The 26,824-nt window shown below is 38.5% G+C and overlaps 1 protein-coding gene across 12 annotated transcripts in view; it reads left to right on the forward strand.

The window, feature by feature from the left end:
• The window catches only part of ATXN2 (ataxin 2), a 147,319-nt gene that overhangs the window by 56,944 nt on the left and 63,551 nt on the right, over nt 1–26,824 (forward strand). For 9 of the 12 annotated variants that reach the window (XR_009250699.1, XR_009250696.1, XR_009250698.1 and 6 more), the window contains exons 6-14: nt 9,983–10,107; nt 12,313–12,404; nt 12,894–13,091; nt 14,550–14,728; nt 16,551–16,796; nt 19,416–19,598; nt 22,324–22,521; nt 22,901–23,008; nt 23,268–23,338. Coding sequence is in view for 8 of the 12 variants with exons in the window: in XM_058691672.1 (XP_058547655.1) it covers nt 9,983–10,107; nt 12,313–12,404; nt 12,894–13,091; nt 14,550–14,728; nt 16,551–16,796; nt 19,416–19,598; nt 22,324–22,521; nt 22,901–23,008; nt 23,268–23,338 (1,400 nt within the window). In the remaining 4 variants the exon portion in view is untranslated. The remainder of the gene's footprint in view (nt 1–9,982; nt 10,108–12,312; nt 12,405–12,893; nt 13,092–14,549; nt 14,729–16,550; nt 16,797–19,415; nt 19,599–22,323; nt 22,522–22,900; nt 23,009–23,267; nt 23,339–26,824) is intronic. The other 3 variants (XM_058691669.1, XM_058691670.1, XM_058691674.1) reach the window with 1 other exon arrangement.

The following is a 26,824-nucleotide window of genomic DNA, read 5'->3' on the forward strand; positions in this document are numbered from 1 at the left end:
TTAAGATTTTATTTTTAAGTAATCTCTATACCCAACATGGTGCATAAGCTCAGAACCCCAAGATTGAGAAGTCATATGCTCCACTTACTGAGCCAGCTAGACATCCATACAGAAAACGCTTTTTTTTTTTTTTTAAAGATGTTTTATTTATTTTTGAGACAGAGAGAAAGCATGAGCTGGGGAGGGGCAGAGAGAGGGAGACAGGAAACCGAAGCGGGTTCCATGCTGACAGCAGAGAGCGTGATGTGGGGCTCGAACTCATGAGTGATGATCTGAGCTGAAGTCAGACGCTCAGCTGATGGAGCCACCCAGACACCCCTAAAAATTTTTTTTTGTATTTATTCATTTTTGAGAGCGACAGAGACCGAGCACGAGTGGGGGAAGAGCAGAGAGAGAGAAGGAGACACGGAATCCAAAGCAGGCTTTTGGCTCCCAGCTGTCAGCATAGAGCCCAACGCAGGGCTTGAACCCTCAAACCTTGAGATTATGACCTGAGCCAAAGTTGGATGCTTAACTGACTTGAGCCACTCAGGCATCTCTCCACAAGAGACTTTGAAAGACAGGTGTTTGGTTGAGAATTTCAGCTGCTGGCACAAGAAGAGACAAGTAGAGATGGCTTTGTTGCTTCTTTCGGCGGGAGGGGGGGGGGGGGGGGTATGTGCATTGCAGACAGAGATCCTTGTTTCTTGTCCTGACCCTGCCATGTCTGAAGTCAGGATGAGGTATATTTTATTTTTAATAATTTGTATTAGCTCTTCCCAGTTTGTTGTCTCTCCCAAATTTTCCAGGTAAAGAAAAAACTTTGGGGCTGACTTTCTATGGATCTATCTAACCTCAAAGACTTGAATTTTGTGGTAATACAATGTCATCTCCGTGGTATATCAGATAAACTACTTATAGCATGTAAAAAACATAATTACTTACTTTGAAAGAGAGCAGGGAAAGGGCAGAGAGAGAGGTGGGGTGAGAGAATCCCAAGTAGGGTCCATCTACACTGTCAGTGCAGAGCCTGATGCTGGGCTCGAACTCAAGAACCGTGAGGTCATGACCTGAGCTGAAACCAAGAGTTGGACTCTAAACTGACTCATGCACCCGTTAGCATTTTAAATATTAAATAGTTCTGTTTGATATGCCCAGAATTAAAATTAGGAAATAGTTGTGGTCATTCATAATGGAACGTATCTGTTGTCTGGTGTATTTTATAACTGTAGCCGATTGGTGTTTAGAACAGAAGAGTATAAACCTTTGAAATGCATTCAGGTTTCCCATGGTTTTGTGGCTGGGACCCTGATACCTTCAGATGTTTTTGCAATGGTAGATGTAAGAATTAATTCTCAGGTTGGTCATTTGGAACAGAACACTATTCCTGTGTAAACTTATGTCTTCTAAGCTATGTTATTTAGTACCTTTCATTTCTATCTTATTTTAGCCGTCTGCTTTCATGACTTTGTCATCATCTGTAACTGCTTTTCTTTCATAGTGCCCCCCCCCCCCCTCCCCGCCCAGGGTCTGCTCTGATCATGGTCAGCTTAATCTTTACTCTTCTACTCCCTTTTTTCCTGTCCCTTTTAGGACTCTGACCTTTCCATGGCCATCTTTTTTTTTTTTTTTTTTAAACCTGTTTCTGCCACCTTTATCACCCCCTTTTTAAAAAAAAATTTTTTTTACGTTTATTTATTTATTTTTTTGAGAGACATAGAGCACAAGTTTGGGAGGGGCAGAGAGAGAAGGAGACACAGAATCCGAAGTAGGCTCCAGGCTCCGAGCTGTCAGCACAGAGCCTGATGCGGGGCTCAAACTCACAAACCGTGAGATCATGACTTGAACCGAAGTTGGATGCTTAACTGACTGAGCCACCCAGGCACCCCTGTGATCACCCTTTTTGATTCCTTACTCTGTCACCTCATTTCCTTTATCTATCACAGAATGTTCTTTCTTCTTGCTTTTCAGAACATATAGGCAGAGTCCTTAACCTGGATCCATGGATTCCCAAATGGTTCATGGAGAGGATTCAGGGCATTGATAAACTTGGATGGGAAAAAATATTACATCTTTGTTTTCACTAGTTTCTGATTGAAATTTAGCATTTCTGGGTGCCTGGCTGGCTCAGTCAGTGGAACATGTGACTCTTGATCTCGGGGTCATGAGTTCGAGCCCCACCTGGGGTGTAGAGATTACTTACAATCAAGCAAAAAAGAAATTTAGCATTTCTTTTCCATTAACAAATCATTAGTATTAGCAGTATCTGTGACTTTAGCACTTATAGAACTCAGTTAATTTCGTATCACTTGTATAGATGTAGATATCTTGACATGTTATGCTCCTCACCTTTTGAAAATTATGGTATTAAATTTGCTGTTAGATCTTATAGATTAATGCATTAATAAAGAAGCATGTGTATTACTGTTGCACTGATTTGGATTTTCAGATTTTGATGCCTACATTTCATTATATTTGATCTCTTTTGATTTCCGATTTATTTTATGCGTTTAAATCCATAGGCTCCCCCCAAATGCTAAGGGGGATCCATGGATAAAAGAAAGGTTAAGAATCCCTAATCTAGATAGAGGTTCCCTGTGCCCCATCTCCTTGCATTTCTCTCATTATTATTTTATTATTTTTTAAGTAAGCTGTGTGCCCATCGTGGGGCTTGAACTCAGGACCCCAAGATGAAGAATCACATGCTCTAATGACTGAGCCAGCTAGGCCCTCCCCACCCCCCTTTGAATTTCTCTCTTACTCCTTTTTCTCCCTCTTGCCTGAGAACGCCTCCATTTGTCTCCTTATTTTGTTGTGCCTGTGCACACATCTTGGCCCCTTACTGTGTTCATTATCCCCATCTCGTTTCTGTTTTTTTTTTTTTTCTTTTCTAACATGTATCTTGTTTTAATACTTTGCAGAAATATATGTAGATAAAAACCTCAGTATTTTATAAAATATAACTAATGCTTTAACCTCTAGTATGTGTAGTCTTTGTGTAATCATTTTTGTTACTTGAAAATTTGGGATAATCAGGGAACACTACTATTGATTGATTGTTGTTTTGTGTGTGTGTGTGTGTGTCTGTGTGTTTTAAACTTTAATTCCAATATGGTTAACATACAGTGTTATATTCGATATACATGTACAATATAGTGATTCAGCACTTCTATACATTACTCATTGCTCATCATGGTAAATGTTCTCTTAATCCCCATCACCGTTTCACCCATTCACCCTCCCCGACCCACCTCCTTTGTAGTAACCATCAGTTGTCTGTAGTTACGAGTCTTTTCTTGGTTTGTGTCTTTCTCTCTCTCTTTTTTTTTTTTCCTTTGTTCATTTGTTTCTTAAATTCCATGTATGGGTGAAATCATATGATATTTATCTTTCTCTGACTTTTTTCACTCAGCATTATACTCTCTAGATCCATCCATGTTGTTGCAAATGGCAATTCGTTCTTTTTATGGCTAAATAATATTCCATTGTATATACCACCTCTTTATCCATTCATGTATCAGTAGACACTGGGCTGTTTCCATAATTTGGTTATTGTAAATAATGCTGCAATAAACAGGCACATGTATCTTTTTGATTTAGTGTTTTCATATTCTTTTGAGTAAATACCCAGTAGCGGAATTACTGTATTGTATGGTAATTTTATTTTAAAGTTTTGGGGGAAGCTCCACACTGGTTTTCACAGTGGCTGCACCAGTTTGCATTCCCAGCAGTACACAAGGATTTTAAATAAGAAATTTATTTATTTATCTATTTGTTTATTTTTTTATTTAAAGAAAGGGACGGTGCCTGGCTGGCTCAGTTGGTGGAGCATGTGACTTTTGATCTTGGGGTCTGGAGTTTGAGCCCCACTTTGCACGTAGGGATTACTAAAAAAACAAAAAGTGCTCAAGGATTCTTCACATCCTTGCCATCACTTGTTGTTTCTTGTGGTGTTAATTTTAGCCATTCTGAAGGTATGAGGTGATATCTCATTGTGGTTTTTGATTTGCATTTCCCTGATAATGCGTGATGTTGAGCATCTTTTCATGTGTCTGGCTATCTCTATGTCGTCTTTGGAGAAATGTCCATGTTTTCTGCCCTTTTTAAAATTTTTTTTTTTATTTTATTTTAGAGAGGATGAGTAGGGGAGGGGCAGAGAGAGGGGGAGAGAGAATCTGTAGAGCTCAATCCCACGACCCTGGGATCGTGACCTGAGCTGAGGTGAAGATTTGGATGCTCAACTGACTAAGCCACCCAGGTGCCCCTCTGCCCATTGTTTAATTGTGTTTTTGTTTTGTTTTGTTTTGTTTTTTGGTGTTGAGTTGTAGAAGTTCTTTATTATTTTGGATACTTAAAAAAAATTTTTTTTAAATGTTTATTTAAAAAAAATTTTTTTTAACCTTTATTTATTTTTGAGACAGAGAGAGACAGAGCATGAACGGGGGAGGGGCAGAGAGAGAGGGAGACACAGAATCTGAAGCAGCCTCCAGGCTCTGGCTGTCAGCACAGAGCCCGACGTGGGGCTCAAACCCACAAACTGGGGGCGCCTGGGTGGCTCGGTCGGTTAAGCGTCCGACTTTGGCTCAGGTCATGATCTCGCGGTCCGTGAGTTCAAGCCCCGCGTCAGGCTCTGTGCTGACTGCTCAGAGCCTGGAGCCTGTTTCGGATTCTGTGTCTCCCTCTCTCTGACCCTCCCCCGTTCGTGCTCTGTCTCTGTCTCAAAAATAAATAAACGTTAAAAAAAACCCCACAAACTGCAAGATCATGACCTGAGCTGAAGTCGCACCCTTAACCAACTGAGCCACCCAGGCCCCCCTATTTTGGATACTTTTTACTGGATAGGGCTTTTGCAAATACCTTCTACTCAGTAGGTTCTGTTTTAGTTTTGTTGATTGTTTCCTTTGATTCTGTTTCTGCTATTTTGATGTGGTCCCAATAGTTTATTTTGCTTTTGTCATTGTCAGAGAAATTATTGCCTGTGCCCTCTTCTCTAGGATTTTTAGGGTTTCAGATCCCACATTTAGATCCCTAATCCATTTTGAGTTATTTTTGTTTAGGGTCCAGTTTCATTCCCCATCTTGTTTCTTTGTACTGTTCTTTAATATTATTTATGTATTATGTGGTTTAGTATATGCTTATAGTATAAAAAGTCATACAGAACAGAGGAATGTAAAAAAAGGGTAATCTGCCTCTGGCTTCCAATTCCACTACCCTGGGGAGGTCTGTGGACTAGTGTACAATTTGGAAAATTTTTATCTTAGTGATATTCAAGTCTATTTTAGACCCAACCCTCTACTTCCCCCTACTTAATTCCTGCTTTGTGTTTTTGAAGGCATAGATCAGCTGTCACTTGTAAAGCCACAGCCTTTTATTCCTCAGAACTTAAATTTTAATACTTTTTACATTAGATTCTAAAAGATTTGCTTCATGTCTGTAACTACTCTCCTACACGTGGGAGCTCCTTCAGGAAAAGGCAGGGATTGTGTCTTAGGCCCTAGCCTCTCCAAAGTCAGTGACTAAGACACTGTAGGTACTCAGTAAATGTTAAGAATGAATAAATGGCCTCTCAGTTTCCAGGATGGCATCCACTGTAACTGATACACTGCGTAAAATGGTCCACATATAACAGATGGTATATGGTGAGAATACTTTTTTCAAAGTTCTCGAAAAAAAATCACAGTATTCTTAATTGATCAAAACAGAACAATAGCATTGGAATAAATTTTAAAAAATTGATCTAGAACTTCAGTGAGAAAAAGCAGATTTAGTTGAGAGATGAAATGGGCAGCCTAGGGGTTTGGCAAAGACTTCTGGAAGCACATTTGACTATTACTGATGTTAAGTCTGGTAATGATTTTTAAATTTAATCTAGTTTTATGTCATCATGTGGTTTTAATAAATTTATATTTATTCGTAATGTGTCACTAGCATTTCACTTATTTCGCTATTATTCTGATCCTTTAAAAAGGTCTCAGACAACTTGGAGTGATTTTTCAGAATCATAATTGGGAGGTAAAAGAGGAAGAACTGAGGAGCAGAGCTTATATCGTATTTCCTGGGTGTGGGACTGAGGGATACTCAGGAGAGAGGTGGTGCTTTGGTTGAAACACTTCTTTTTTTTTTTTTTTTTTTAATTTATTTTTTAAAGTTTATTTTTATTTTTGAGAGAGACAAAAACAGCATGAGTAGGGGAGGGACAGAGAGAGAAGGAGAGAGAGAATTCCAAGCAGGCTCTGTGCCATCAGCACAGAGATGTGGGACTTGAACTCAGGAAACCTCAGGAAACCGTGAGATCATCACCTGATCCGAAACCAGGAGTCAGAGGCTTAACTGACTGAGCCACCCAGGCGTCCCCAAACACTTCTTTATTATTACCACCAGGTGGCACCACTGGCCCAGGGTGACTAGGTTTCTGCCCAGAATGAGAAGGGAAGGTTTTGAGAGCCCATCGCTGTGGGGGTAACATAGAGGGGTTTGCGGGTGTGTGTGTGTGTCAGAGGGAGGTACATGTATACCCTTTTCCCCTCTAGTCTAGAGCTTTTGGTAAACTGAATGTGTATAAGGCAGGGAATGAAGTACATGAAGAATTTAAACCTTTATTATCTTATCTGATAATTTTTATTGTTTTTCTTTTTTTCTTTCTATGCCTGTAGTTCCTTCAGAAACAGGTAACATTTTTCTGACAGCCTCTTTGTATTCTTGCATCTTGCTTTTATAATGCTTATGTTTCTTACCATAGAGGGTAATGGAAAATTAACATACTCTCACATGACATTGGAAAAATCTGCATGCAAATTGCCACAGTTGCGATTAGATTATAGACAATTAATTTTCCAAACTTTGCAGAAATCCTGGCTACAACATTTTACTATTTAAGACCAACATTGTTTTTTCAAAAATCCAAACATGGGCGCCTGAGTGGCTCACAGTTAGTCAGGTGTCTGACTCTTGATTTTGGGTCAGGTTGTGATCTCACAGTCGTGAGATTGAGCCCCGCCATCAAACTCTGCTCTGTGTGTGAAGCCTGCTTGAGATTCTGTCTCTCTCTTTCCCTCTGCCCCTTTCCTGCTTGCAGCTGTGCACGCATGCACGCACTGTCTCAAACAATCCAAACATTGAATTTTCAGAATTTACAGTATTAGATATTGTTCACAGTGTAGAATGAAATATCCAGGTCTTGCCTCCTTGTAGCTGATAATTATAGAGTGTTGGCCTGAAATATGGTGTTTATGACCAGGGTTTTCCCCAGTATCCTAACACTATAGCTTCATTTTTGTGCTCTCTACTTCTGTTCATCTTTTTTACATCTTTCTCTAAACTCTTTACTCGTCTTTAAAAAGGGACTTTCTGTGGTGCCTGGGTGGGTTTTTTTTTTTTAATGTTTAATTTTGAGGGGGAGAGAAAGAGAGAGAGACCGAGTGTGAGCAGGGAAGGGGCAGAAGGAGCGGGAGACACAGGATCTGAAGTAGGCTCTAGGCTTTGAGCTGTCTGCACAGAGCCTGATGCAAGGCTCGAACCCATGAACTATGAGATCTTGACTTGAGCCGAAGTTGGATGCTTTACCGACTCTTGAGTTTGGCTCATGTCATGGTCTCCCGATTCATGAGTTGGAGCCCATGTTGGGATCTGCCCTGACTGTGGGGAGCCTGCTTGGGATTCTCCCTCCCTCTCCCTCTCTCTAGATCTCCCCTGCCCCTGCCCTGCTCACAGGTTCACTCTGTCTCAGATAAACAAACCTTAAATAAAAAAGGACTTTCTTTTGAGGAGGATTTAAAAGCAAGAAATATCAGTATTAAGAGAAACACAACTTTTGTGTTTTCTTTTCCCCCTTTCTGCCTTGAAAGAAAACTGTCATGCTAAGTAACAACATGTGAGTAGTTTACTCCTTTTACAAGATCGGTATTATAAACAGAAGATTTAAGATAACAATACAGTATTGAAAAAAATCGGTTACTTATTAATGGACTCTTAATACAGCCTAAAATTGTGATCAGCAGATTAAAACTTGGTTCAGTGAAGTGTTAGATGCTTGCTTTTCCACATTGGGTCCCTTTTGGTTTTGTGTAGGATAATACTGATAAGAACACATTTATCAATTTGAGGACAGCTTGACTCAGTCCTTGTCTTTCCTGAACACTTTGACAGACACACACGCGCACTTCCGTGAGAATAAGTCCATTTATGTGGTTCTGTAAAAATATCTCTTGCTGCTTTGAGCTTTAATTTCTTGAATAAAAAGAGTATCATCTTCAATTCTGGGTTGCCACATAAGTAAATGCTTTATGCACTGAAGCAGATGCCTTTCAAAAAACTAGTGTAATTAAAACATGAATAGGATCAGCAGTATAAGTTAATCGTAATAATCGTATTGCTTACTGCAAAACAGGACATGACTGGCTTGAATTTTCCTGTATTATAGTTTTCTGTTCTGTTTTTGCGAGAGAATAGGGAATTTCAGTAAGTTCAGGAAGTTATGACTGACGTTCTCTTGAAGTTTTACTGGCAAAATTAATTTTTACCAAGAATTCGTGCAACCATAAGTTGATATAGAATATGGCTCGTATCAGGTGAATGTCACGTAAGGCCAAGTTTTTGGGACCATTAGTGTCTTCCATCTGAAGGTGTCATTATGAGGACAGCAGCATTCTGTTAGACCCTCTTAGAGAGCTTTTCCAAGGTGCGCTCATCTTCCGGTGGATGCTCTGTCCCACTCCTCGCTAAGGCGTGCTGTTGTTGGGATCCCCCCTGTTATGCTCTTAGCTCTTGTAATTGCTAGTAATAGGAGCTACGCTGCTGGAAGAGCGGGCAGCTAAGCCCACAGGTGCAGTTATGCTTTTATTTCCTGGTGTGCACGCACACACACCCATCCATCCCTAGTTTGGGATGAGAGGAGGTAAGAGCTAGTAGTGACACTGGGCTTGTAGTGCCATGCCTAAATTGGCTGGCTCGAATTTCTTTGGAATCACCTTGCCCACTGGGGAGCCAATGACCATTATAGAAATCGTACCAAATAAAAAAAATCCCTCTGGAATTTTCTCTTTTAAGAGACACCGCTGTTGATACTTCCTTTTCCCACTCCTTGGTGGCAGCTTATAGTAAGGGTGAAGGCATAGTGACTGGGAGCTAGTATCTTCTAGCAGAAAAGTGTGATTCCCTAGCCCTGTGCTAGGTGGTAACCCTGTGGGCCCAGCCATTTAAGCGCAAGCCTGTATCTTCAAAGCATTTCCCCATACTATTGTTGCCCAAGTAGACTTACTTACCTGGTCCTAAAACCTATCTAGAGAAAAATTTTCTTCACTGGACAGCAGCTACTAGGTATTTCCTGTCAGCTGAGTATAGTAATGCTCTCACAAGCTAGTGCTCCTCGTTAACATTAGTCAGAGGAGGAGAGAGCACAAAGAGTGAGAAAGTGTTGGTGGGAAGTCCAGGTACGTAGGCCTGCCACCTGAACCTTCTGGGGATAGGTGACACTGTGGGGCCTGAATTTTATAACAGAGTTACAGGGAAAAATGGATTCTATGAAGGGTTTGGTCACTTAGACTGGCTTCAGTTACTGATGGCGAGAGTATGTTAGGATATTGCCCTCTGCATGTAGACTTGGATTCGGAAGTTAAAATATCTCCCTATGTTTGGCTGCAGCTCTGAGATTGTATCTAATTAATGGATCCATTAAACAAAAACTCTACTTCAGGTTGGATTGATAGAGATCTTCTGGATCACTTCTGAAACACAAAGTACAGTAATTATTTTTAATATAATGACTTGTGTGAATACCTTAAAACATACTTCATATGGCTTAAAATTACTTGGGAACATACCTTCACTGAAAGTTTTTTGAAGATGATGGTGTTAGAAGCATGACGTCTCTGAAAGCATACCATTAATTCTATTCTTTCTATTTCATAATTACTTTTCACATACCTCTTTGTTGATAATTTATGTATGTGTTAGCGTAGCCTGTTGTCTGGCTGTATGATCTTTCAACTAAGTCCATCTTTTGCAGACGCTTTTACTGACTCTGCTATCAGTGCTAAAGTGAATGGTGAACACAAAGAGAAGGACCTGGAGCCCTGGGATGCAGGTGAACTCACTACCAGTGAGGAACTGGAGGCTTTGGAAAACGACGTAGTAAGTAAAATCTTTTTGCTTAGTATCAGACTGTGGTCATGTCATGTGATATGGTGTGACCTCCTATCATTTAGTTTTAATTGAAGTATATTGTCATCATTGTAGCGAAGGTATTTAAAGCAGCAGTTTTTTTGTCTAAACAGAGACTTCTCCCCACACTTAGGAATTATTTCTATGTTTTTAAAGTAAATCATAACAAGCAACTTACAAATTTAAATTGGGAAGCATGGGAAACTGGAAATACTGGCATGTTTTGCTTTGAAAGCTTTACAGAAGAAGGCAGCCTAAGAAAAGGGTAAGAAAGGGGTGTCTTAATTGTTGACTTTACCTAGAGATGAGGTCAAAGTATGACTCTTAGGCTTCTTGTCTGAGGAAGAGGTACTCACTATTGAGATACGTAGTGAGTTTACATAGTTATCTATAGACATTGGGATTAGAAGACTTTAACTTTTTTTTTGAGAGTTTAAGTTTGTTGTTTTTTTTTTTAATTTTTTTTTTTTTTTAACGTTTATTTATTTTTGAGACAGAGACAGAGCATGAACGGGAGAGGGGCAGAGAGAGGGAGACACAGAATCTGAAACAGGCTCCAGGCTCTGAGCTGTCAGCACAGAGCCCGATGCGGGGCTCGAACTCACCGACCGCGAGGTCATGACCTGAGCCGAAGTCGGCCGCTTAACCGACTGAGCCACCCAGGCGCCCCAATTTTTTTTTTTTTTATTTTAAGTGTATTCATTTTTGAGAGAGAGAGACAGAGCATGAGCAGGGGAGGGGTAGAGAGAGAGGGAGACACAGAATCCGAAGTAGGCTCCAGCCTCCAAGCTGTCAGCACAGAGCCTGACGCGGGGCTCGAGCTCAAAAACCGTGAAATCATGACCTGAGCTGAAGTCGGACGCTCAACCGACTGCGCCACCCAGGTGCCCCATAGTTGTTTTTTTTTTAAGTTTTAAGCGCAGAGCCTGACACAGGGCTCAAGCTCATGAACCATGGGATCATGATCTGAGCTGAAATCAAGAGTTGGACACTCAACCACCTGAGCCACCTAGGCGCCCCAGAAGACTTTTACTATTTACTGGATATCCTCCTGCACAGTTTAGATTTTTTATATGGAACATATACTACTTACGCAGTTTTAAAGCCTCTATATGTAACTGATCTCCAGCCCACATATGTTAGCCTCAAGCAGTTGCTTGATTGGTGGTATTACAGAATAGTCATGCCTGGAGTAGCACAGAAGGACCCAAGATTGATGGGTGCCTTCAGAGGCAAGCTTTAGTATTAAAGTTGCCATCAGAAATACTGGGATAATGCTGTGTCCTCTTTCTGAGATGGATAAGGATTATGCACTCTATTTTGTCCCTTTACACCATTCAGACTTTAAACGTTGAAGGGGTTGCAACATTAGTGAAATGACTATCTAGGCATTAATATTCACTAGTGAAGATTCTTGCAGCCTCTGCCCCCAGTTGGTTGATTCTTACAGATTAAAGAATGCAGGCTAGCTTTTGACAGTGGTAGTTTCCTCATAGAAGTGTAGAGTTATCTACGCTGAGGTTACAGGTTAGCATACTGAGCCCTTTGCTCAGGACCCATAGAAGCTGTTAATGTTGAGACCAGTTCTAAAACCCAGCTCTTGTGACTTTGCACAGTGATTGTGTGTTTACTCTCTCATGCTGCTGTCTCTTCGAGCATACCCAGGGGAAAGGAGGGGATGGCCAGGATCTGGTACCATGCTCACACCTTGAAATAGGGATGCAGCAGTGAAAGCTCTGGCTTGTTCCCTTCTTCCCCCGAAACTCTGGAAGTAGTTTTGGCTGTCAGAAAGCATCCTTTATCCCTCGTAGATCTCATGATCAGTCAACTCGAGAAGGTCTCAGGTATTTGCCCTATAGAAAGCTGGCTGTTAAGGAGTAGGGAAAGAATTCTGACCTGAATGCTTACGTTTTATGAAGTAACTTGAAATGTTCTAAACTTTTACAAATATTGTCTGAAATAATTGTTTTATATAGTCATTTGCCACTTTGTAAGGGGTGATATATAGAAGAAAAATTTCTTCTTAAAACGTTTTTAAAGGAAGTTTTTGCCTGTTTTTTAATTAGCTAGATTTTGCTGTTATATATGATAGATAGTGTTAATGCAGGATATTAATTGTACTTAAAGAAGAGAAATACTTTGTCATTTTGAAAAATGAACTTTATTTTCTTCTAGTCTAATGGATGGGATCCCAATGATATGTTTCGATATAATGAAGAAAATTATGGTGTAGTGTCTACATATGATAGCAGTTTATCTTCATATACGTAAGTTTAGAAAATTGACTTTTTTAAGCGAATTTGTCTTTGATTTTCATCAGCTTATGTTAGGATGTTGAATAAATAAATATTTCTGTTGGATTTTAGTTTAAACAATTATGTGAAAGAATTAATCCTGTCACTACCTAGGCTGATAAATTCTCATTAAAACGGAATACATTTAGTTTACATATAACCTAATTTTATGCTCTAGATAATTTTTTTTTTTTTTTAAGCTGTAAAAACTCTGAATTTGCAAGTATAGATGTTATGGGGCAGTAGTCAATTTAACCTGTTTTGGAAACGTTACATTCCTCTAGGGAAAAGTGAAACCGAATAAAAAGCTAATTTTGACTTATACATAAGTAGATCAGTGTAATTCTTTTATAGTTCTACCCGTATTTCAAACTCTCAACTTTCTTAATAGTGTTTTGGGACAGTTCTATAAACTGTGACTTTAAAATACTCACTTTGCTTTTTCTTTTCCTCACGTTTCAGGGTACCCTTAGAAAGGGATAACTCAGAAGAATTTTTAAAACGAGAAGCAAGGGCAAACCAGTTAGCAGAAGAAATTGAATCAAGTGCCCAGTACAAAGCCCGAGTGGCCCTGGAAAATGATGATAGGAGTGAAGAAGAAAAATACACAGCAGTTCAGAGAAATTCGAGTGAACGTGAGGGCCACGGCATAAACACTAGGTATTTAAAGGAAATCATGATGCAGTATTTTGGATACACAACTCAAGGTCTGTGTGAGAAGGTGTATTATTATTATTATATTTCATCTTCCTTTAATATAGCTTAGGTAGAGAATGCAAGTGGAATTGGTTTAAGATTCTGTTAGAGAAAAGATTATAGTAATTTTGGAAAATATTTTTTGAGCATCAAGCTTTACGAAGCCAAGTGTTGGAAATACAGTGATGAGCAAACCAAGGTTTGGAAGAGCTGCTTAAAACACAGTCATCAGATAGGGGTGGGGGTGCACAGAGCATAGTAACAGATCGCTAGGATTTGCTAGGTTAGAGGTGTGTTCAAAGTATTAAGAATATCCAGAGTGAGGATGGCCTACCATGTAACTGTGGAGTCCGAGAACGCGTCACAGAGGAGGTGATGTTTTGTGATAAGATAGTACATGTGTCTACTGCCCAGAGAGAAGTATGAGAGGGGCATTCCTTGCATGGTGAAAAGACACGTGAAAGAACCTAGCCAGCTGAGGACGAGGCTGGTTATTTTGTACGTCTGGAATACAGGGTGCTGTTGGGGGTGCAGTGTTGGCATCTGGTGATAGGAACTGAGGTAGTGAAGGACTTTGTGTCATGTTAAAGAGCACGCTGTAGGCAGGGGATGGTGTGAATGAACTCTGGGACATTGAGGGTTGGTTGAAACAGGGAGACAAGTTAGTGTATTGAAATTGTTCAAGTGTGAGTACTTGGTAACCACCTAGGCCAGGGCTGGTGATAGAAAGGTTAGAAAAACCAGTTGACCCTAAGGTTTCTTTGATAACTAAGTTGATTGATGTTTGTACTGGTAAAACATAGAGCAAGTGTGAGGGGAGAGTGAGCTTATTTGTTCAATTTATCGCAGTTGAGGGGCTCACAAGCCTTAGATAGATTTAATTCGTAAACACGTGTTGAGAACCATCTGCTACATACTTGATAGAATAAGATATAAATTCTTGAAGACACAACTTAGAGTCTGAAGATTGGAATTAAAGTGTTGTTCAGTGGGAGATTTTGAGACTGTGGGACTGGCAGTGTGGATTTTAGGATTCGTCAGTATTGCTGGTATTGAATGAAAATCCAATGACTAGCCACAGACCAAGAGGAAACAAATTAGAGAAAGCAAGGACAAAGAAAGTTTCAAGAAGACAGACCACATTTGATATTAGAATCAGCCGTCTAGAGGCCAAGTAGGATAAGAATGAATACACTTGTTAAACTTTTTTGCTTAGGAGGAGAATCTGAGAGAAAAGGAAAGGCTAGAGGCTAGACCTGAGGGTAACATGGAAGAATAGGGGTGTTTGGGAGTGAGACAGTTTGGTTTAGTGTTTAACCTTTTTATAACAAGCATTCACTTCTGCCTAAATTACTTTTCAATTTGTTTCATTGGCCTGATATCTATTAGGATAAAATGATTTAAAGGATCTCTCATTTTCAGGGAAAATAAATATATTCCTCCTGGACAAAGAAACAGAGAAGTCATATCCTGGGGAAGTGGGAGACAGAATTCACCGCGTATGGGCCAGCCTGGATCGGGCTCCATGCCGTCAAGATCCACCTCTCACACTTCAGATTTCAACCCGAATTCTGGTTCAGACCAAAGAGTAGTTAATGGAGGCAAGTATTTTGACCAAATTTGTCAATGTCAATGATCAGATACATAGTTTTCTAAGTATTTAAGTTTAGCATAATTGGTAAGAGCATGCACACCTTCAGTGATTTCTGTGGAGTAGTTTTTACTTCAAAACTATTTAAAATTTGCTTTTGTGGATATCAAATGAGTAAAATTTGTATAAGTCTTTGGCATATACCGTATTTAGTATGATGAGATTCTCACATGGTATGATAAAGTGCTAAATTTAGCCAAAGATACTCACTTGGCCAAAAAACACTCCACGTATAAAGAAATTGGAAACTTTGGGTAGGCTCTCAATTTTTTAAAGCCCTGGATGATAAAATGATTTAGACACAGTTTATATGGAAAATCCTAGTCTGTGTGAAACACTCAGTGGTTAATTCAGGTTCATTTTCGTAAACCGTTTATACATTTATATTCTGCTTACTTCAAGAAAGGATTTACAAGACATGACCAAGAGTCATGTGAAGAAGGTGAAGAAAGAAATGTGCTTAAATAAACGATAAAAACAACTCTTAGTTTAAGGATGGATATTATAGTTTAGCAGAAGTAAAGTGAAGGAGACTTGCATCTTTAGAGCAAGAAGACATTTTTCCGCTCTACCTCTAAATCCTAGGTTGTGGATCTTCCGTGTGAGTCTGGGATACTGGACAGCAGTGTTTTAGGCCACAGGGAAATACAATAGCAATACTACTTTACTCACCCGGGGAACAAAGTAGACGTTCAGTTTAAGGTATTCAAGTTTGGAAAGCTAAAACGGAAAGGAGAGAACACTGAGTTTCCAATTTCAGTTGTTTCTGTTGAGTCTTTCTCCAGAATTCCTCTCCAAATAAACACTCTTGAGTATTTTCTGTACTTAGTGTTGGGGGTGAAATTTCTTTGCTCACTGAGTAAAGAATTTTAGTTGTTTATGAACAGAATTTCCAAGTAAAAAACCTGAAGGGGGCTAGGAAATGTATGATACTCAAGTGTGTGGAACCCTATGGAGAGGAGACCTGGACTGTTTCCTAAGATTAAGGTAAGTGCTGTGTGCTGTGTAATGTTACACATTAGCTGTATCTTTACCTGTGCCTGTCCCTCAGTGTCACTTTATTTGGTGATGACTGCTCTGTAGTTGCATTCTTTATTAAGCAGTCTCTTAAATAAGTGTTTACTGCATAAATTATTTAGCAGGTCCCCCTTCTTTTTTCTAATTTGTTAAGATTGGAATGTTTTCTTGAAAAGGCAATGAATATTAACCTTTGTCACTCCTGTGACTCAAAAAATAGTAGTAATGGTTTATTTCTACTTAAAATGGACTTGCTTGATGAGATTTCAAACTGAGTCTTCAAGTATAAACTAGATGAAAATCACAGATGGTTATAAAAAAAACCAGCATTTTTAATGGGATATAATAGCTGCTGCTTATTTTCATGTTTCAAAAGCTAAAACTAATATAGTAAATAATCTTATTTTCCTGAGTTTTGTGATTTATTGTGTGAAATTATCTAGTTTATGTTATATTCCTTTTAATGATTGATTACTGAGAAACAGTCATAGAACCAGGATTAATAGGCAGAAAGTCTTAACTGTCTTCTTCAATAGTATGTGTAGATCCTAATTAACCCTTTGGGAACGTGTGTTCATTTAAAGAGACTTAATTTTAAGGAGGTTAAAGTAAAATGTGAATTTATGTCAGTTAAGTTATGCTAAAACTTATCACAAATCAAATGACTGTCCTCAAAGGGTTAAAATGTACAAGAAATCATTTTTGTCATTTTACTTTTTTTTCTGTTTACTTTTTTCCCTCATTTTTTTCTTTAGTTTTTATACTTTCCTTCATATCATTTGTTCTGTCAGGTGTTCCCTGGCCATCGCCTTGCCCATCTCCTTCCTCTCGCCCACCTTCTCGCTACCAGTCAGGTCCCAACTCTCTTCCACCTCGGGCAGCCACCCCTACACGGCCGCCCTCCAGGCCCCCCTCGCGGCCATCCAGACCCCCGTCTCACCCCTCTGCTCATGGTTCTCCAGCTCCTGTCTCTACTATGCCTAAACGCATGTCTTCAGAAGGTACAATACCACAATTTGTTCATGTTTTTGTTTGTCTTTGTTTAACTCCTATGTGAGTTTATAATTACAAAATAGTTTCCTCTTCATTATTTAATAACCTATAATTTCCGTGTTTTAACTTTAGTTTATTAAAACTATTTCTATTAACCTTTTGTTCATGAGAAATGTGGTAAATACTGTGTGAAGCAATGAACTGTCCTGGATTGTAAGAATGAGGGTTTAATCTCTGCCTGGTAATGGTGCTCTTTTACAGCCCCAGAAGGTCTACTCCAGGTTTCTGTCCCTCTCAATATGCAATGTAAACAGTGGCTAATGATGAACAGTGAACTTTCTTTACCCAGTCTTGGCCTTACTGTAGAAGCTATCATAAAAAATAAAATAATGATAAAAAAGAACCTATTATTTTACAGTTACTTGGCCAAGGTACTAGTGAACCTACCTGTTGGCCATAGGCAGGAATGGTGGTTTAGAGGTCCTTTTTGAGAGGGACAGTCCATGTAGTTGCCTTCGTGTGTTTACTCTTAGATTATAATATGGAGATTGTTCTTATGTTTGGGGGATTTAAGAAAATTAGCGTCATAATATTTTCTAGTGAAAGTCTAATCTGGAAGAAGTCCTTGATCTAAGATAAAGTTGTTAATAAAAACCATGTGCCCTTGTCAAAAACAAAACAAAACAAACCTGTAGTTTTCATGCAGTATTTGATGCTATACCCTCTGTTGCTATGTAGCAAATACATGGAGGTATTGTAGGAAGGTCACGTTTTAATATAAATGCAGTGCATATGTTAAAGACCTGTTTTCTGAATAACTCCTTTTGATGTTTATTTCAGAGTATTTGTGTTAGAATTTTGATCTGCTTTGTTCATTAAAATCGCAGTTGATACAGTTACTCTTGAGACTAATACAGTTTTCTGGCAGTGCTTCCCTGGAGAAAACTATGTTGGCTGCTTTTTAATAAACTGTTGCCATCTAGGCAAGACGGAGGTCATGGGATCTTCACTAAAGTAGCTAACCTTGAACAGCATGTTGCACTGATTTTCAAGGTGACTTCCTTGCACAAAAGTGCCTGTAATGGTGGCCACTAAACAAGAAGTTAAATTCTCTTGAAGTATTTGTTGGGATGCATTGTTTGAGTAAAAACAGGACTCACTAGTGAGTACGTACATCTTCACCACAGTAAATTGTCAGGACTGCTTATGGACTGACTATTCGGGCAGAAGTACACCCTCTGCATATTGAGAGGCTGCTACATTATCCAATTTTTCTTTTTAACTAGTTTCAATTAAACTGTTTTCCAGTCATGTAGTTAGATGACACTGAAGCATGTTTAAAGTGTGAACTTCACAAGTAAAACCACTAAATATTAAATACAATGGTTTTATGTATTTAGTATAGGTGAGTACATTTTGTTTCTGTATTTTATGTATTATCAAAAAGAATGAATTTTTTTCCAAGTTAAGAGTTTGATTTCATTGCGCTGTACCAATTAGCCTTCTTGTTCTTTTTCTCTAAATGGGTGTAAAAAATAGATATATAGATACACAGTTACCCAATTCGTAATTCAATTTTTTTCATGTAAATCACTTCTCCAGTTGAAAACTATGATATATAACACTAACATTTCTTTTTAACATTGTGTCCATGGGTAAATTCCTACTGAGAACACAAATTTGTTTGACATTCTAAAGAGTTCAACAGCAAGGTGAGGGTGAAGATTGGCTTTGACATTAACAGTGAGTTTTACTGAGTGTTAGCACTGTCTGGCTTCTCTACTGAGAGCAAGTCTGTCTACTGTTTTCACCTGATTGTTTTGTTCGACTGCAGAGTAGACTTTTTAGAAATAGAAATCACAAATGGGTTGACAGAATTAATGACCGAGAATTTTGACAATTTATATAGTGCAAATTTCTTCTCCAAATGTCAATTATTCTAGTGTTTCAGGTCTTTTCAGTAGAATTTTCAGCTCATAGCCTGGTTAAGTATGAGAAACTGCTTACAGGTGAAGACTGCTTTAAGGCATGGGTTGTAAAATTTATTACCATGGCAGAAGAGGTAGATAAACTAAGATTTTATAGAAATTTAAGAAAGGTGTGTAGATATGTTTCCATAGTATAAAAGCATATAGGGATCAATAGTCTTTTATTTAAAATTGTTTTTCCTAATTTTAGAAGTAATACAGAAAATTTGAGGGGAAAAGCTAAAAGTGTGTGGTAAAATAAAACTTAGGTAACCATAACTTCTGTTAACATTTTATTGTTTTTATTTTTATATGCCTACAAGTAATGGATATAGATTAAACAAATTGCCAAAAGTCTTTGAAAAGTTATGACATCTCTTTGATTTCTTATGTCAGCTTCATCCCTCCCTTCCTTTAAAAATAAAGGGAAATAATCTAAAATTTATTTATAAAACCTTATGGCATTCCACAAAAGAATTCTGAAAGAATATGGCCAAAAATACGTTGTTTTGTTTTTGTTTTTGTTCATTCTTTTATAACCAAGGAGAAAGTAGAGAGAGGTGTGTGTGTGTATGTGTGAATGGGGTATATGTGTTTAGCAGAAAAGTTGTACTGATGGACGTTGTATCATTTATGTGATGTTCACTATTCCTTTCTTAGGGCCTCCGAGGATGTCCCCAAAGGCCCAGCGACACCCTCGAAATCACAGAGTTTCTGCTGGGAGGGGTTCCATTTCCAGTGGCCTAGAATTTGTATCCCATACTCCACCAAGTGAAGCAGCTGCTCCTCCAGCAGCAAGGACCAGTCCTGCGGGGGGCACATGGTCATCAGTGGTCAGCGGGGGTAGGTAACACTTGGCTTGGAACATAATGACAGTGTTCATTTTGGAATTCTGCATGTACAAAGGGCTCCACCACTCACTATATGTTAGAGCAAACCATGTGATCATTCTGAGTTTCAGTTTTGTCAATGGGTTAATTTCAGCCTGTTCTACGTTATGGACTTGTGATAAGATTCATATGAGATTTGTAAGTATGAACATAATTCATAGTTTTATAAAGTAGCACTCAAATATAAAGCAAATACAGTATGAGGGACCATACTTCCTATCTTCTTAGCAGTTTTGTCCACAGATTCATTCCACAAACATCTGGGCTTACAGTGCTATGTGTTTCTAAAATTAAAAAAAATTTTTTTTCTACCGTTTACTTATTTTTGAGAGAGAGAGAGAGAGAGAGAGACAGAGAGTATGCGAGCCGAAGAGGGGCAGAGAGAGAGAGAGGGAGACACAGAATCCAAAGCAGGCTCCAGGCTCCACGCTGTCAGCACAGAGTCCGATGCAGGGCATGAACTCACAAACTGCGAGATCATGACCTTCCCCGAAGTTGGCACTTAACTGACTGAGCCCCGCAGGAGCCTGCTTTGTGTTTTAATAGCATGTGTATATGGCGCTAATTTCTGATTGTATTTCCCTTATGAAGAATATCAAACATAACTCGAGGGGCCCAAGTTTTATCTGTGATTAGCCTGAGGAATGTGCTGACAGCAGTTATAAAATTATAAAAAATACACTTTGATAAGAACTTACAGTTAATTTAATGTTTTGCTTCCATAACTGTGGAGAGTTAGAGCACACAGTGATAGAGGTTTTTTGTTTTGTTTTTGTTTTTTTTTTTTTTTTTTACCATCTATCTTTTTTTTTTCAACGTTTTTTATTTATTTTTGGGACAGAGAGAGACAGAGCATGAACGGGGGAGGGGCAGAGAGAGAGGGAGACACAGAATCGGAAACAGGCTCCAGGCTCCGAGCCATCAGCCCAGAGCCTGACGCGGGGCTCGAACTCACGGACCGCGAGATCGTGACCTGGCTGAAGTCGGACGCTTAACCGACTGCGCCACCCAGGCGCCCCTTTTACCATCTATCTTAATCAGCACATAGAATCTTTAAAAGAAAAAAGATCTTGGGGCACCTGGGTGGCTCAGTTGGTTGAGCCCCTGACTTCGGCTCAGGTCATGATCTCGCAGTCCGTGAGTTTGGGCCCCTCGTTGGGCTCTGTGCTGACAACTCTTGAGCCTGGAGCCTGCTTGAGATTCTGTGTCTCCCTCTCTCTCTGCCCCTCCCCCACTCATGCTCTGTCTGTCTCTCTCTCTCTCTCTCTCTTTCTCTGTCAAAAATAAACATTTAAAATTTTTTAAAAAGAAAAAAAGATCTTTATTTAAAAAAAATGTTTTAAGTTTATTTATTTTGAGAGAGACAGCACAAGTGGGGGAGGGGCAAGGGGGTGGGGAGAGAATCCCAAGCAGGTTTCGTGCCAACAGCACAGAGTCCAACGTGGGGCTTGAACTCACAAAACCGTAAGATCGTGACCTGAGCTGAAACCCAAGAGTCAGATGCTTAACTGAATGAGCCACCCAAGTGCCCCCAAGAAAAAAGATGTTTAAACTTAACCAGAAATATCTCCAAACTCTGCTGAATGCTTTAGGTGATATATATTGCTCAGAATCATGTATGTATAATTTTCTTGTAAATTCCCTTGTACTTCTGTTTTCTTCCTTGATCTTTAAAGAAAACCAAAAGAAATTAGATTTTAGATATTAGAAATTAGGTATTAATTAGGATAATCTAGTTAGAAATTAGATAGTAGTTATTAGAAGGAAATGATTCATTTAACAAGAGAATGGAAGGTCTAGAAACCTATTTCTTCTGTTGTACCATTAATTATTTGACATTACTTAGAATCTGGAGATGAGTTTGAGAGTAACAACATGATTATAGAAGTGAAACAATAGAAACTGTTCTTATATTTATACGCAGAATAGTGTTACAGGTTTGTTTTTTTATACTTATTAGAAAATTGACAGTCGTTGAAGTTTCCTTTCCATGATCCTATGACTTCAAAATGTAAAGAACAACTAGAGTGAAGCAAATTGAACCATTTTCTCTAAATCTTTGAATCTGAGTTCTACAAATAAGTTTATAATGGAAGAGGAAACCTATTAGATGCTTACTTGAGCTCAAGTGGAGTACGAATCCCAGCATGAATTACCTTCCTCTTTTAGCTAAATTGGTTCCCCAATTTTCTTAGTTATTGCAAAGTGGCTCTTGAAGAGGCAGAAAAAGAACATACAGGATTGGCTGCAAGCTGCCAAAAGGTGTTTGAGTTTATTATTTGAAGGAGGAACAAATAAGCCCATTTCTTTGGGACCTTCTACCCCATTATTAAAGAGACCTCTCACTTCATCTTAAAAAGTAGTGTTTATCCTGTCTTAGAATTCCAGGATCTAACGTGATTTAAAGTACTTCCTTTTAGAATTAATACATTTACTTACAAGGAAAAACTACATTTGTACTTAGGTATTAATAATTGTTGTCATTCTTCAGATACTTGTGTTCTCGGTCACCACCACGATTCCTTAAGACTTCTGAAAAGAAAACAGAGTGATGGGATAAAGAGTAATTGGGATGGTGGTCAAATTAGGACTATTTTACCTGTATTTTCAAAGAAGCCTCTTTGAGGAAGTGACATTTGAGCTGAGAATTTAACGTCTAACTTTTCTCTTTCTTCTAGTTCCAAGATTATCCCCTAAAACTCACAGACCCAGGTCTCCCAGACAGAACAGTATTGGAAATACTCCTCCTGGGCCAGTTCTTGGTTCTCCCCAAGCTGGTATTATTCCAGCTGAAGCTGTTGCTATGCCTGTTCCAGCTGCATCTCCCACGCCTGCCAGTCCTGCATCCAATAGAGCTGTTACCCCATCTATCGAGGGTATGTAAGAAAGGGCTTCCAGCTCCAAAATGTCATTTGTGAAGTTCATTGTTAGAGTTTAATGTTAATTGTGTGAAAAATGAAATGTCCATTCATAGGTATATATTTGAGCATACATTTAAAATTTTACATAAATGGAGTTGTTTAAGTAATACTACTAATTTCATAAATGTTATTCTTGAATGTCTGTTAAACAGGGCTGACATTCTTGGGTAGTAGCTATTAATATAAATAAACTTATTGGTGTTTGATAGGTCTGCAAAGGAGAAAAGCTTCTGGTTAAATGGAAATGTTTTTTCCCAAAAACTATAGTAAATAAAAATTGTTGAATATTTTCCCATTTTACTTTTTTTTTTTTTTTAATGTATTTTTTTTTTAGCTAAGGATTCCAGGCTTCAAGATCAGAGGCAGAATTCTCCTGCAGGGAATAAAGAAAATATGAAGCCCAGTGAAACATCACCTAGCTTCTCAAAGACTGAAAATAAAGGTTAGAGCTTTAAAAAGTCTTCTTGTATAACTTGGAAATAGGAAGGATATGTCTGATCTCATGCCAAATACAGATTGTTTTTGGTCAACACTTTTTCTTAGGATTGTGTGTATTTAAATGCATAAATTGACCAATGTCAAAATCTGTGATTAATATATTGAATAAAAGAACTTATTTTCATTTCTAGTATCTCCTCCTAAAAGGATTTTAAGTTAAAGATTTGCAGTAAATCTGTATTTAACTGTTCCACATTTCACAGGTATATCCCCAATTGTTTCTGAACATAGAAAACAGATTGATGACTTAAAGAAGTTTAAGAATGATTTTAGGGTAAGTGTTACTGTTGATTAATGAGTTAGGATTTTAATGTCCTAAGAATTTTCATATCCTTCATTTACAAAATATATGCACACCCAGAAACCTCGAATGATGTGTGTAGAAAGCTAAACATTCTTCAAGTTGTCTTTGCCTGTACTTTTAAGTAGGTAACTAAAATCATGTACTATGATAAGAACTAAACAGGTATCAAATGAAAGAGAATATAATTGTGACATTTGAAGCCATCATAACATAAGTTATTATTTGGTGTTCATTTGATTACGTTATTCAACGAAGAGTAGAGTAAAGCTGAGGCATTAATTACCTGATGTGGCGAGTGGATGATGGACTGGACCTCAGTGTTCTTAGATAGTTGCAGATTTATACTTTGTGCACAAATGTATTGTGATAGAAATCTTTCTCTAACACCATTTCTCTGTCTTAAGTCTTGTTAACATACTCTAATCTCTCCTGGATGACCATTGCATTCTTTTCTACAGCCTTTACCATAGTAATACACTTTGCATTTCAAGTCATATTTTGAGACCAACTCAGGAGGTCATCTTGAAACTTAGCTTCTTAGAGGGAAAAGATCTGATGATTAGCCTTAGAAAAAAATGGCTGTCTTAAGAGATGGATCAATCAGGGGCGCCTGGGTGGGTCAGTCAGTTAAGCGTCCGACTTTGGCTCAGGTCACGATCTCACCGTTCATGGGTTTGAGCCCCACATCCGGCTCTGTGCTGACAGCTCAGAGCCTGGAACCTGTCTCACATTCTGTGTCTCCCTTTGTCTCTGCCTCTCCCCCACTAGTGCTCTGTCCCTCTCTCTCAAAAATAAAAATAATAAAAACATTTTTAAAAAATTACAAAGAGATGAGTCAAATCAAAAGGCAGCCTTTTCCTAGCTTGCGTTGGCTTCCTAAAAATTAATAAATTTTTGCTGATAGCTTAATTTTTATTGTCACCATTCAAAATATTACATATCATATCTTATCACAATTTGTTCAGCTTTAGTGCTGTTAGTAGGTGTGAATTTTAATTTTTTAAGCTATAGTTAATGCATGGATGGGACACCAAGAATTATGACTGAATGCCCAGATGTCTGGTTTAGTATGTCATGCCCTCCAACACAATTAAAGCCCTCCTGTGTACTTGGCTGCCTCAGCTGCATCCTCCTGCCAGAGGGAAGGGTTTCTTGCCAGTGCAGTTCTTGATGCTGTGTCATTGAGTAGATTCCTGAAGAAGAGATGATACTATTTTGCATGATCTTCCGTTTGTTATAAATTGAGCTCATGCTATAGGAATTGCCCATTTCCTTAGCATTTTTTACAGTCAGACATTCAGGTCCCTTCTTACTTGAATTTAATTTATTATGTTTTGCAGGAAAAAACATTTTTACTTTGGAGCATATGAGTTAGTACATTTCTTGTAGCAGTTATATTGAGATATAATTTACATGTTATACAATTTAGCCATACAAAGTGTACAATTCAGTGGGTTTTAGCATATTCACAGAGTTGTACAACCATCACCACACTTAATTTTAGAACATTTTTCTTCGCCCCAAAAAGAAACACCATAGCTCTTAGCAGTCACTCTTTTGCTTTAAACCCCCACCCCAACCCCCCACCTTTCCCTAGGTCCTGAACAGTTTACTTTCTGTCTCTGTACGGTTGCCAGTTGTAGACATTTCATATGAATGGAATCATGTAATATGTGGCCTTTTGTGTCTGGCTTCTTTCACTTAGCGTAATGTTTTCAAAGTTCATCCATGTTGCACCATTTAGAAGTACTTCACTGGTTTTATGGATAAATACTATTCCATTGTATGGATATACCACATTTCATTTATCCATCAGTTGATGTCTCTTTCAGTTATTCCCACGTTTTGACTATTATAAATAATGCTGCTATGAACGTAGTGTAGTTATATTTTCATTTCTCTTGGCTATAGATATCTAAGACTGGAATTCCTGGGTCCTGTGGTAACTCTGTCTTTAGCCTGTGGAGGAAAACGTCCAGACTGTTTGCCAAAGCAACTGCACTGTTTTTGCATTTCCACCAGCAGTATATGATGTTTTCTGATTCTCTACATCCTTACCAACACTTGTTACTGTCTTTGTTATTAGAGCCATCCTTGTGGTATCTCATCGTGGTTTTGATTTGCATTTCTCTGATGGCTGATGATGTTGAGCATCTTTTTATGTGTTCGTTGGCCGTTTGTATATCTTTTTTTAGAGAAATGTCTATTCATTTTAAAAACTGAGTTGTCTTATCAAGTTGTGAGAGTTCTTTATGTGTTCTGTGTACGGGTCTCACATCAGATACACAGTTTCTAAATTTCTTCTACCATTCTGTAGATGGTCTTTTCACTTTCTTGATGTTGACCCTTGAAACTTGAAAACTTTTGATTTTGTTGAAGTCTACTTTATCTTCCCTTTCTTTTATTGCGTGTGCTTTTGGTGTCATATCTTAGAAACTTTTGCTTAATCCATAGTCCTAAAGATTTATTCTTATTTTCTTGTAAGAGTTTCATTTGAGGCTGTGATCTCTTTTGAATAATTTTTTAATATTGTGTGAGGTAGGCTTCCAGATTTATTTTGCATGTTGCTCTCGCTTGTCTCAGCACCTTCTCTTAAAAGGGTACTGAATTGAATAATCTTTGTCCCCTTGTGGAAGCTCCGTTACTGGAGTCTGAACTCTCCTCCATGACGTCTATATGTCTCTCTTTTTGTCAGTACCACAGTGTCTCTAGAGTTAGTATGTTTTTAAATAGCCTACAACTTCATTTAGTAGAAAACATTACGTAATGTTCTTGTACTATTAGATCACAACTTCCTGCAATCTTTAACACTTGACTCTTAAATTCCAGGTAGTTGTAGGATTAGCCTTCTACGTCTTTAGGACTTCTAATCTTACTTCTGTTGGGGGCCTGAATAAGTGTGAATGTATTATTAAGTCTCTTACAAGTAACTTTCTGGTCCATAAGTGAATACTGGAAAGCAAGGAAATAGTATTAAGAATGTTTGAGAGTAAGCTTATAATTTCCTAAAGGTAAAATAGCATTATTAGTTTACATTTATTATTTCCTATGTGTCCTACACTGTCCTAAGTGCTTGTGTGATAAATCCCTTAGTGTCCTAACATCCCTTTGAAGTAGGTTCTATTCTTTGAGGCAAAGACAAGTTAACTAATTTGCCCAGAGTCACATGGCTAGTTAAAAGAAAGGCCTGGCCATCTGTGTGTTCAAGTTTCTAGTAGTGCATTGGACAGTATCTAATGCATAGCGTGTCCTACATAGTGCATAGTGTCCTGCATACCTGCATGTCCTGCATAGTGTTCTGTGAATGAATCATCAGAGCCATCCTCATGACATGCACTTGGCCTTGAACTGGGGTGGTTCACAAACATCTGTAGTCTTTCATTGAGACAGAATTAGGAGTACCCTGTGGTTTTGTTTTTTCCGTTCATTTTCCTTGACACCCATCTGTAGGATCTA

This window comes from Neofelis nebulosa, chromosome 11, assembly GCF_028018385.1.
Source record: "Neofelis nebulosa isolate mNeoNeb1 chromosome 11, mNeoNeb1.pri, whole genome shotgun sequence".
NCBI lineage: Eukaryota > Metazoa > Chordata > Mammalia > Carnivora > Felidae > Neofelis > Neofelis nebulosa.